Genomic DNA, 13504 nt, shown 5'->3' on the forward strand with positions numbered 1-13504 from the left:
AATACGGATGGATTTCACAAAACATCGTGCTGAGGGAGATAAGCTGGACATAAAATAACACATACTGTATGACTCCGTTTATATACAATTCTAGAAAAAGCAAACTAATCTCTAGTGACAGAAAGCAGGTTGGCAGTTGCCTGGGGTTGGGGGTAGAGGAAAGAATAGACTGCAAAAGAGCAAGAGGAAACTTTTGGGTGTGATAGAAATGTTCTGTATCTTGATTGTAATGGTGGTTTGACATGAATATACATCTATCAAAGCTCATTGAGTTTTACACTTCAAATGGATTGATTTATTGAAGTAAATTATACCTACCTAAATAAAGTGAGTTTTAAAAGACAAAAAGAAATTTTTTTTTTTTTTAATAAATTTATTTATTTATTTATTTATTTATTTTTGGCTGTATTGGATCTTCGTTTCTGTGCAAGGGCTTTCTCTAGTTGTGGCAAGCGGGGGCCACTCTTCATCGCTGTGCGCGGGCCTCTCACTGTCACGGCCTCTCTTGTTGCGGAGCACAGGCTTCAGACGCGCAGGCTCAGTAGTTGTGGCTCACGGGCTTAGTTGCTCCGTGGCATGTGGGATCTTCCCAGACCAGGGCTCGAACCCGTGTCCCCTGCATTGGCAGGCAGATTCTCAACCACTGCGCCACCAGGGAAGCCCGACAAAAAGAATTTTAAAAGGCCTTTGTTTAACTCTTGCTGCCAGGAATCATTCAAGCTGAGAATAATGTACCACGTATGGGCCCAAGAGGTGCCTTTGCTCAGGGAAAAATATTTAAATGAGCCTCTCAGCTGTGAAGAGTAAATCCCAAATCCTATTCCTGAATGAAGATTTTTGGGACAACAGGGAACTCGCCTGCTGTGTAATATAAAAATTTTTGTTTTCACTAAGGTTAGAGTGAAAACTCTGGCTAATATTCACGAGGTGTTATTGGCTTCATTCCTCTGCCTGGGGCCAAATGCAGGGGGGTGGGGGTCCTGGATTTTAAAGAGGGAGGACTGGATTAAGAAGCCCTTCATCCAAGTAATAAAGCTGGTTCCGGAAACGTGGTGAGAGGTCAGGGGCTGAGGAATAAGAGGTGAGTAGAGGACCTGCGAGGGGGGACCTGGCCCATGAACAACCACGAGTCAAGAGATCAAGTCATCTGTTTTAAGGTATTCTCTTTCTGCACTGTATTTTCCCCTCCTTGATCTGTCACACACAAACTCTCAGTAAAGTTAGGTTAAAGGTTACAATTTGATATTCACTGCTTTTGAGGACATTAATGGGGGGTCATGTCCAGGTACAGTGATATGTGGGGAGCCAGGGAAGCTTGGAGACATGAATACAAAGTTGCTAGAAGTGACCGTCAGAGAGGCCCAGGGTGGTGGTCCACAGCGAAAGGTGATAAAAGCTCAGCAACAAACAGTCTGGAGAAACACATGAGGACTCCTCAGGGATTCTCAGAACTATAGCTGGAGGAAACTATGGATTTCCTGCACTCCAGTGGAGTGAGAAGAGCACAGACTATATTACTGGGTGTTTAAAGGAATGGTGACCTCCTAAAAGGTGGTAGCTTGGGGATGTTTGGAATATGAAGAGATTAACTGACACCCCCCCTCTGCCCTCCAATCTCCCAAGGATGTTTGGACTGTCCTGAGTTATTTTGGACTATGAGACAAAAATAATCCGTAACTCCTGGTTCGCCTCTTCTATCTCAAAAGCTCGGAAGGGACCTACGCTATATGACCAAACCCTAACTAGTAATTGCCTTTGTCTGGTTTGACGTCAGTTAATTACTGGACTTTGAACCTGAGAGAGAGTTAAAAAGAAAGATAGCTGGAGGGAAATCATTTTCTCCCTGGATTACCTAGCAAGAACATCTAAAATGAAAGCCTTCACTCACCTCAGTCTTCTTGCCCTCCTGCTTTCTCTAATCTCAGGTAAGGAACATTTAAAAATTTTTAATTCTTTTAATCATGTTTGTTGTCTCTAGGATAGAATCAGCAGGCTTAAGCTTAATTCCCACGGCCCCGTTAGGTGGACTATTTTGTGGATGAAGTTTCCTCTCCAACTGAGCTCAAAGACACAAGGCATTTCAGTCTGTGATGAAGGCAGATAGAAGAGTAGTAAAAGAGGCTTCTGGACTAAGATTTGGGGTTCAGCAAGCCAGAGATTTGTCCCTGAGAATCCTGAGGCCAGACAAGAACAACTTGGTAGTTCCAAGGGCTCAGTGCCCTAGAATCTCCTCTTTAACCTCCAGATGTCATTTGGGTCCTATTGCAGAGCAGGGACCTGGTTTAATCCCTGAATGTGGCATCAAGAGTTCTTTTTTGCCCCTTACTCATGGGGGTCAAGGTTTACCTCTGGGCAAATCCCTTAATCCCTCTGAGTATTGGTGGGCGTTCCTGTCAAATGTGGATGCTCATATCTATTCCACAGGCCTGCTGGGCACAGGGTAAGCCCTTGATAAGTGAGAGTAGTAGGAGGAATGGGGTAGCAGCTGTCGAGATGGCCAGCTGGTGAACTATTTTCTTGCTCCTGGGAGAGCATTTGCCTATGAATGACTGGTTAAGCCCAGCCCTGTTCAAGGTGAAGAGCCAGATTCTGTCATCCAGGGGCTTCCAGACCCAAGGGGGAATTAGGTAACATCTTCAGCAGTTTTCTATATCCAAAGGTTTACGAATAGCTTCCTCACTAAAACTTTTCCTTTTAATAATTTTTTTAACCGATTATCATTGTTAGAGCTCTTAGAGACAATTAAGCGTTCTAGAAAAGTGATTATAGGATCACTAAGAGTACACTACCCCATGTGTCCAGGGGTTCCTAAGATTTGAAAAAAGGCAGCTTTGATGATCAGCATAGCCCTTAAGGCAAAAACCATCTATATTCATCTTATTCTTTAAAAAGTTCATGTCTCTAGAATTATGAATGGGTAAACATCACTAGAAAACATTTTGAAGAAGTTTAATACATTAAATACCTTAATGAGGTATTTTTATTTCATCATTCTTTAAACACAACCCCTTCCCTACCATCCGTCAGCTAATAAGCAATGTAATGGAAAATTGGGGCAACTGCTATAAACTGTAAGAAGACAAAAGGAGGCCATGTGAGGTAGTAAACAGCTCCACCTGGTGGCATTTTCAATTGCCCTCACTGAGAACTGCTCTGAGGAATATTAAACTCAGATTGACAGTTCTGCAACTACAGGCATAAATGATATTACATCTTGTAATAATATGACATGTTGATATTAATATATAATTAATACTTCATATTATAAATTATATTAATATATTATAATTAATAATAATACAATAAATAATATTAACTCTTCATCATATTTTTCTACAAGTTGAGCTAACAGGCCAGATACCATCATATTTTTCAGTAACTTTTTTTTTTTTTTGCCGTGTCTCGCGGCTTGCGGGATCTCAATTCCCTGACCAGGAGTGGAACCTGGGCCACGGCAGTGAAAGCCTGGAATCCTAACCACTAGGCCACCAGGGAGCTCCCTAGTAACATTTTTCCAGTTTTGTCTGTTTAATTTTTAATTTTATTTATTGTGGGTTTTTTTTTAAGAAGTAGTCATGTATTTTCATTGTTAATGTAATCCACTACATTTATTTTTCAGAAAAAAAACGGATTGGGTACTAATTAGTATTAAATAATAGCAACTGTCATTATATATTCAATGTTATGTCTTCTGAAACTTAATATCTTTGTTCCTCCGGCCAAGAACCAAACTGTTTCAACCTCAACTGCCTCTTCTGCCACAGGTATTCCTACAGCTGCTACCAGCACCACGAGCGATCCTACTTCTACCACAAACACTACTACTCCTACCAGCACCACGAGCGATCCTACTTCTACCACAAACACTACTACTCCTACCACCACCACGAGCGATCCTACTTCTACCACAAACACTACTACTCCTACCACCACCACGAGCGATCCTACTTCTACCACAAACACTACTACTCCTACCACCACCACGAGCGATCCTACTTCTACCACAAACACTACTACTCCTACCAGCACCACGAGCGATCCTACTTCTACCACAAACACTACTACTCCTACCACCACCACGAGCGATCCTACTTCTACCACAAACACTACTACTCCTACCACCACCACGAGCGATCCTACTTCTACCACAAACACTACTACTCCTACCACCACCACGAGCGATCCTACTTCTACCACAAACACTACTACTCCTACCACCACCACGAGCGATCCTACTTCTACCACAAACACTACTACTACTCCTACCACCAAAACGAGTACACCTACTCCCTCCACAAATATCTCAGGTAAGAGCAATTCCCTCAAAGCTTCTCACTGAGGAGTCACAGTATTGTGGAGGATGGTAGGTAAGTTTGTTCTACCAGCGTAGGGAAGTGCATATAAAGAGACCCAAGGTGTCCTTGGATATGAACCCCTGGAATTAAAAAGTCTGGGTCGCACAGGCTAATAGTAATGGCAGACATGCTAAAAGATTACCTGCAGTTCCATTCTCCTTTTCTCAAGTTATTTGCCAGATGTGGAATATTTTTATGAACTTGGACTTTATAAAAGCTACTTTTCCAGCTTCCCTCTCCCTAGTAGATTTTTGCAAATAGTTTCAGCTTCTCTGAGGTCAGGTGCAAATAAGCACTGATTCTCCAGCCCCACTGGTCTAGATCCCTGGTCTACTGAAGGAAAGAGTCACTTCTACCCTGATTCCTCATCAAATGTTATGGAAAAATATGACATACAAAGGTAGCTGATTACAATTTAGAATTTGAGTTAATTCATGGAATTTGAGCCTGAGAGATTAAAAAGCCAAACAACAGCAGTACTCAAACAGTCCTAGACATGATCAGAGCCATGGTCCAAAGGACAGATGTTTGGGGATACTATCTAAGAGATGATGATTGACCTCAGGCTCAAGTTATTGAAACAGAAAGCACTTGCCTCATTTCCCAAAGTTTAGAGCAGGGGTCAGTAAACTTTATCAGTGAAGGCAAACTAATAAATGTTTCAGGTTTTGTGGGCCATGATAAGGTCTCTCTTACAACTACTCCACTTTGCCATATTAGCATCAAAGCAGCCATGGACAATATACAAATGAATGTGCCTGATTGTGAATCAATCAAACTTTATTTATAAAAACAGAGGACTGGCCAGAATTGGCTCACAAGTCATAGTTTGCCAACCCCTGGTCTTAAAGAATACTCAAATCTAGGCTTAAAGGGTCTAGATAAACCCTGTTATTCTCAGTTAGGGAAACTGAGGCCCAGTGAGGGCAGCAACTTGCCCAGGGTCAAAGAGCAAGTTGATGTTTCCCTATACTTACTTCTTTTGGCTTCCCCAGTGTTCTGCAATAGATCTAAGAAATGGATGATTAAGCAAATGGAGCCAGAGCCTGTATCAAAACCTGGTTCCCAATCTTCTTTCATGTTTGCAGGGGCCGTTCTGAAGGCTAGGTCAAGAGGGACACAGCTACACAATCAGTTCTCCTGCAGTCAGGAAAGGGAGCTTTTCTAAGCTATTTCTGCTTCCCCAGACACTCTCTCAGAGTAAGGCAGTCTTCTTGTGCTCTGACCCTACACTAACTATGGGGCATGGGCCAAATCACTTCTCTCTTGGCTTCAACATACTCACTGGTAATAAGATGTGATTGAACTAAATAGCCACCAAAATCCTTTTCCCACTGTAACATCCTGTGATTTTATTGCTGGCACACAGAAAAACTAACAAGTCTGTCCTCTATTGCCAGGGAGAAAGCACACCAGGAGTTATCTGACCAGTATATCCAGAATGGAGCTGCACTCAATTTCTTCCCTAGGATTTGCCAAATCATCCTTGCAATGTGGCTGAGGCTTTTTAAAAAGCCATTTACTTTACTTAGAATATTCGTTTACACCTTCTCAGAGAGGTGACCCTTACTGTTGTTTATGAGGTACTGCACTATGCCTCCTGTGTCCCATGTAGACTGTTTTTTTCACTCTTAAAATTTTTATTTTCAATAGACTTTGTTTTTAGAGCAGTTTTAGATTCACAGCAAAATCAAAAGGAAGGTAGAGTTCGCATATTTCCCTACCCCCACAGCTGCATAGCCTCCCTTATTATCAACTTTCCTCACCAGAGGGTACATTTGTGACAATTGATGAATCTACATTGACACATAATAATCACCCCAAGTCCAGTTTACATTAGGTGTTGTATATTCTGTAGGTTTGTATTGTATGTTGGTGTTGTATATTCTGTTGTATATTCTGTAGGTTTGGACAAACGTATAATGACATGTATCCATCATTATGGTATCATAAAGACTATTTTTCACCTTCCTAACAATCTACTGTACTCTGCCCATTCATCCCTTCCTACCTGCTAACCCCTGGCAACCCCTGATCTTTTTACTGTTGCCATAGTTTTGCCTTTTTCAGAACGTCATGTAGTTGGAATCACACAGTATGTAGCGTTTTCAGATTGGCTTCTTTCATTTAGTAATATGCATTTAAGATTCCTCCATGTCGATTTTCAAGGCTTGAACACTGAATAATATTCCATTGTCTGGCTGTACCAGTTTGGTTATCCACTCACCTACTGAAGGACATGTTGGTTGCTTCCAGGTTTTGGCAGTCATGAAGAAAACGGCTATAAGTATTCGTTTGTAGGGTTTTGAGTGGATATAAGTTGATAAATAATAAGTGATTACTTAGCATTTACACTGAGTAAATACTAAAGCGTGCACTTGTGGGGTCATATAGTTAAGAGTATGTTTAGTTCTGTAGGAAACTGCCTGCCTGTCTTCTAAAGTGGCTGCACCATTTTACACTCCCAACCGGTATCAGAGCTCCTCACCAGTACTGTTTTATTTATTTTTTATAAAAGTCAATTAGGCCCATAGTTATGGAAAAAGAAGCTTAAATGGGGCAAAAGTATATGCAGTAAAAACTAAATATCCCTCCTATCCTAGACCCCTAGGACCCAGACCCCCAGTTTTCTTCGCCAGAGGCAACTTCTGTGGCCAGTTTTTTGTGTTTGTGCAAATACAAACACATAGACTTACATGTTTCTATGTATTCCCTCCTTTTTAAAAAATATTTATTTAGTTAGTTAGTTAGCTTTGGCTGCATTGGGTCTTCGTTGCTGCATGCAGGCTTTTCTCTAGTTGCGGTGAGCAGGGGCTACTCTTCGTTACGGTGCGCGGGCTTCTCATTGCGGTGGCTTCTCTTGTTGCGGAGCACGGGCTCTAGGCGCGTGGGCTTCAGTAGTTGTGGCATGCGGGCTCAGTAGTTGTGGCTCGCGGGCTCTAGAGCACAGGCTCAGTAGTTATGGCGCACGGGCTTAGTTGATCTGCGGCATGTGGAATCTTCCCAGACCAGGGCTCGAACCCGTGTCCCCTGCATTGGCAGGCGGATTCTTAACCACTGTGCCACCAGGAAAGTCCCCCCACCTTTTTTTTTTTATCATAAGAGAGAGCATGTTATTTCTGGCTATATACCCAGGAATGGAATTGCTGGATCATATGGTAGTTCTATTTTCAATTTTTACCACATGATCCAGCAATTCCATTCCCGGGTATATATCCAGAGAAACGAAAACACCAATTTGAAAAGATACATGCCCATGATAGAATATTACTCAGCCATAAAAAGAATGAAATTCTGCCTTTTGCAGCATTGTGGACGGACCTAGAGAATATTACGCTTAGTGAAATAAGTCAGAGAAAGACAAATACTGTATGATATCACTTATATGTGGAATCTAAAAAATAATACAAATGAGTGTATATGCAAAACAAAAACCGACTCACAGATAGAGAAAACAAACTTATGGTTACCAAAGGGGAGAGGGACAAATTAGGGGTATGGGATTAACAGATACAAACTACTATGTATAAAATAGATAAGCAACAATGATATATTATATAGCACAGGGAATTATAGCCATTATCTTGTAATAACTTATAATGTAGTATAATCTCCAAAAATACTGAACCACTGTACTGTATACTTGAAACTAATGTAATATTGTAAATCAACTATACTTCAAAAAGAAGAGACCATGTTATGCACATTGTACCTCGTATGTAGTCTCTTTTTTTTTTTTTAAGCAACAATTTGCACCTACAGTATTATTAGAATCTTAAGACAGTTCTGAAGGTTGTCAGTTACTTGATCTATTCTGAAATCAAAGCTCAGGATCATTTCATTTGACAGAGATAAAGGAAATGGCTAGCCAAGATCACCATTTGGCCACTGACCTAACTTCCCTTCTTGGATCCCATCAGTTCTCCAAAGATAAGAAAGATGCTGCACCCTGCCTGCTCCAGGAGTCCTGGCCAGTGGTATAGAAACCATTGTAATATTCTTCTCTCCATTTATTCAGGTCATCCACTCAGAAAGCCAGAGAGTAGAGTGGCCCTTCATCACTTCCTCTTAGAATTTTCAATGAGTTAATCCACATTGTTCCCTTACTCTCCCTTGCCTTTCCTCGTGGGTCTGTATACCATGTATGCTAACCAGAATATCTAGTTTCTTTGGGGAGCTTTTGGCATGGTCTTCCCTATAAGTCAATTATTCATATCTTCCAAAAACAAATATGATGCTTTCTCTAAAATGGTTTTGGAGAGCTCTACCTAGTGTTAGAGAACCAGACATCAAGGTTCTGGAGGATCCTTGAGGTCCAAAGTATTTCTTTACTCCTTGGAGTTAGAAGACTGCTGTCTCTCTCTGAGCAGACTCTTACCCACCAACCTCTGACCTTTACTGTTGACAAGTGCTTGGCTCCAGAATTTTAGCAACAAGCTTCCTAGAAACATAAGAAAATATGTATTTGTTATGTATTTGTTTCAGCTGCTCTAAGGGTGTGCCATGGAGTAACACAGCCAAGGAATAGAAAGTGCCCAGGAGATTTAAAAGTATGTTTCTTGGTGTTTTTTGTTGTCATCCTATGGATTTTTAATCTCTTTCTACTGTATCTCAGGTCCCAGCAAACCTTGCCAAGTGGATCCCTGTGAGGGTGGTTCTTCATGTGTTAATCTGCATGATAGACGTTTTTGCCTGTGTTCAGAAGGGTTTTACTATAACTCTTCTACATGCAATAAAGGTGAGTTACAAAGGATGAATCATGGAGAGCTGTACCTCAGACCTAAGTGGAATAGAAAACTTAAAATAATGGCAAAAAGAGCTTCCATAATACTAAAGTTAGAGGAAAATTTAGAGGCAACAAAGGCCAGCCAAGTAGAAAAAAGGTTCCTGTCTTTATCTCAATGGAACCTAGTGGGAGAGGAAATAGACCAATTCAGATTTGTGAGCTAGTCCTAGACGTACGGGAGTAGATGGGTCTCTTCACTTAAACTGTTCAAGGGAATGGTGCCATGGGGTCAAAATGAGAATGATAGATGTTGGAGTCCCTAGAAAAGTACACAGGCTGCATAAATACAAAGTGGTGCTGTTACATGGGGACATTGATGCAGAATAAGGTGATTTCCTAAAACCACAGAGTCAGACAAACCAGGAACCTGGTCTCTGACCTTGGTTCAGTTCTCTGTCATAGGATTTGCTTGTTCTATAACAGCAAACCCTATTTTTGGAGACTTAAGAGCCTCTCAGCTCTGGAAATGAACTTTAAGAGCAAATCGACCCCATACTTTTTTGGTTATATCAGCTGGGTGCTATGAAAGTCCAAGGCTGTTTCCTGAGTTACATGTTTTTGTCTGTTTTATGAATGAGAAATATCCCTCCTTGCCAGAACAGACCAACTGTATAGGAAATGAATGCATTGTGTTGGCCACAGAAATTAGAGATATCCCCAAAGCCAAAAGAATGTTCCTGTTTTTAGCACTAATACTCTCATTTCTGGGGATCCACTCTAAGTAAATGACTCCATATGTAGAAAGGTTTGTGCATGAAGATGTTCATTGCAACTGTTTTTTTCCCTCTTAAATAATTAAAAGCACTGAAAACAAAAAAATGACTGCATCAAGGAAGGAAAGATGTATTTCATAGAATATTATGTAGCATTTAAGTTAATTATGAAGACTAAGTAATGATTTGGAAAAATGTTTACTATTAATAATAAGTAAAGAAGACTCATGATACAAACTTGGAATTATAACGATGTAAACTAAGCACACACACACACACACACACACACACACACACACACACAAAGCTGGGAGAAATATACCAAAATGAGAATAGTTGTGGTAGGTTAGGTCAGGTTTGGGGTAATGTTTTTCATATTTCCAGTTTTCCTGTAGTATCATCATACGTTTAGAATTTTTAAAAATAAACTATGTTTTAAACAAAATGGAAATGACCCTCTTTACATTAAATATCACAGAGAGATTCTGCTTGAATTTCAGGAAAGATATTCCCTGGTACAATTACGGTCAAAATATCATCTACATCCGGCTTGGAAGATGAAAATTCTGTGGCTTATCAGGAATTATACCTTAAAATTACTACATTTGTAAGTATTTTCCAAACATCCTTCCTCTATAAATATTCTTTATTCTAACACTGACTTGTAGAGTGTAGACTGGTGTTCGGGTGGTACATGCTGGTACAGCTATACCGGTGGTTCAAGTAGTGAAATGCATGCTTATTGGTTTGTAAACAGTAGTTGTTCCAAACTCCTGGGGGCCACTGCTTCCTGGTTGCCCAGGCTCCTCCTCTGGGACCCTGGGTCCTCACCGTGATCCTGCACCTAGAGGGGTAACATCTGGCACAGCAGAGGGCCTTTAGAAGCTACCTCCAGCCATGCCATACTCATTCATACAGAAATATTCTTAAATATTTTTAAGTGGACAGAGAAATGTAATGCTGTTTTAAAATAAATTACTTCCATAGAATTGAAGAGAAAAAACAATTAAAGATGATGATTTTTTTTTCCTTTTTACAGTCAAATTTGCATACTAGTCTGGCTTTTTTCATGTCTGGAAGAGGAACTCCATCTGAATTAATATGTTACTTCTTTTTCCCATTGTCAAAAATGTCAAAATGAACAACAGCTTCATTTCATTTTGATTATTGTGAGTGTGTCGACATGAAAGAGATGGAGATCTCTATCCTGGAACCACAGATGTCAGACCTGGAAGGTCTTAGAGAGGGTGTCCAGCCAGTGTTTCTCAAAATTTAGTTTTGAAGGGAAAAATGTTAGCTTGGAAATATGTCTTAGAACTCTAGGTGGAGAAACACTTTATTTTTGTTTTAACATCTTTATTGGAGTATAATTTCTTTACAATCGTGTGTTAGTTTCTGCTTTATAACAAAGTGAATTAGCTATACATATACATATATCCCCATATCTCCTCCCTCTTGCATCTCCCTCCCACCCTCCCTATCCCACCCCTCTAGGTGGTCACAAAGCACCGAGCTGATTCCCTGTGCTATGCGGCTGCTTCCCACTAGCTATCTATTTTACATTTGGTAGTGTATATATGTCCATGCCACTCTCTCACTTCGTCCCAGCTTACCCTTCCCCCTCCCCTTGTCCTCAAGTCCATTCTCTACATCTGCATCTTTATTCCCGTCCTGCTCCTAGGTTCTTCATAACTTTTTTTTTTTTTTTAGATTCCATATATGTGTGTTAGCATACTGTATTTGTTTTTCTCTTTCTGACTTACTTCACTCTGTATGACAGACTCTAGGTCCATCCACCTCACTACGGATAACTCAATTTCGGTTCTTTTTATGGCTGAGTAATATTCCACTGTATATATGTGCCACATCTTCTTTATCCATTCATCTGTCGATGGACACTTACGTTGCTTCCATGTCCTGGCTATTATAAATAGAGCTGCAATGAACATTGTGGTACATGACTCTTTTTGAATTATGGTTTTCTCAGGGTATATACCCAGTAGTGGGATTGCTGGGTGGTATGGGTAGTTCTATTTCTAGTTTTTTAAGGAACCTGCATACTGTTCTCCATAGTGGCTCTATCAATTTACATTCCCACCAACAGTGCAAGAGGGTTCTCTGGGAGAAACACTTTAAAAAACTAACATCTTAATGGGGGCCCAGGAAGCACGGTGGCCATGAAAATGGACCAGAAAGTACAGAATAACAGTCAAGGATCAGGAAGGCTAAGTAACTGACCAAAGGTCACCCAGCTGATGAGTGAGGATGGGGGATTTGAACCCAGACCTGCCTGACCTCAGGGCTGCTTCTCCTTCCCTGCTGGCTCCGTTGTGCAATGAGGTCCGGGCAGGCCTGTTAGCATAGTTCATGCCCTCCTGCCCAGTCTTGCAGCCCTTCAGACTGAGAGGTGTATATCCCCAAATCCTCAAAGGGTGACCTGATAGAAGAAGAAAAATGGAAAACCTTTTTCCTATGCCAGATGCTAATTTTGCAATCTCATTTTTTGGGATTAAGAATATTAAAAGTGCAATGGTCAGTAGGGGAGCTGGATAGAACCTTGGAGGTCATCCAGTGAACTTGTTCCTAAGTAGATTCCCAGGGCCCTGATGGTTTACAGAAATACCCGCTCTTCCTGATATTTAAAAGAATTAAAAGGAATATGGACATATTCTGGATACAAGGTTGCCCAGACTAACTAGAGCATCAATATATTTGAATTTGACTAGAATAAAAGAGAAATGATTTAACATCTTTTTAAATGACATTGGTTGCCATGATTTTTTTTTTTTTTTTTTTTTTTTTTTTTTTTAAATATTTATTTATTTATTTTGGCTGTGCTGGGTCTTAGCTGCAGCATGTGGGATCTAGTTCCCTGACCAGGGATTGAACCCAGGCCCCCTGCATTGGGAGTGTGGAGTCTTACCCACTGGACCACCAGGGAAGTCCCTTGCCATGATTTTTTAAAATGTGGGGTCCCCCATGGGAGAAAAATAATAAAATTCTTGGATTATATAATAAAAACATTTGCACCAACCCAGTTCAACATTCATGTAATAAATATGGAGATGGGGTCCAAAGAGAGGAAGACATGTCCAAGGTCATGTCTTTCACAGTTAAGTCATTCAATCATCGGTCAACTGGTGTTTGTTGAGTGTTTCCTAGGGATTGCCCTGTGCTGAGTGCTATGGAATAGGGATGGGGATGGGCAGGTGGCAGGCGGTGGGGGGTGTCATAAGAAATAGAAAACGAACCCCATTCTTGGCATCAAAGAACTTATGTTCTAATTGAGACCCCCATCCTACCTCCACCTCACCCCTGCCAGAGGTCCCAGCTTAATCTCTGGCCACTTGTTAACAAGTGTCTAGAATTGTCTCTGCTCTTAGAACGCAACTCAGGCCTAAGAAGATCTACCTGTGCTGGAGCCCCTTCCAGCTCACAAAGCCACGTATCATATATTCTATCTCACTTTCTCCACATGATAGCAATATGTGGTGGGAATTACTGCTATCTCAAATTTTCCAATGAGAAAGTGAGGTTCAAAGCAGTTAAATTTTGCAAAAGCTAAGCGGAGAAGTTTGGCACTTCAGCCTGCTGCCTTCTGAGCCGCACTGCTTCTGAGCATTGGTGTGGGCTGCTCCTTCTTCCACTTC

At 40.9% G+C, this 13504-nt stretch overlaps 1 protein-coding gene across 1 annotated transcript in view; it reads left to right on the plus strand.

The window, feature by feature from the left end:
• Positions 1 to 4069: 4069 nt before the first annotated feature.
• Positions 4070 to 13504, plus strand: part of MUC13 (mucin 13, cell surface associated) — a gene marked incomplete at its 5' end in the record, with an annotated part of 31363 nt that continues 21928 nt past the window's right edge. Inside the window, 4 exons of the mRNA XM_059919981.1 lie at positions 4070 to 4120; positions 5543 to 5555; positions 8971 to 9093; positions 10355 to 10461. Of these exons, the coding sequence (XP_059775964.1) occupies positions 4070 to 4120; positions 5543 to 5555; positions 8971 to 9093; positions 10355 to 10461 (294 nt within the window). The remainder of the gene's footprint in view (positions 4121 to 5542; positions 5556 to 8970; positions 9094 to 10354; positions 10462 to 13504) is intronic.

Source organism: Balaenoptera ricei, chromosome 4, assembly GCF_028023285.1.
Source record: "Balaenoptera ricei isolate mBalRic1 chromosome 4, mBalRic1.hap2, whole genome shotgun sequence".
Taxonomy (NCBI): domain Eukaryota; kingdom Metazoa; phylum Chordata; class Mammalia; order Artiodactyla; family Balaenopteridae; genus Balaenoptera; species Balaenoptera ricei.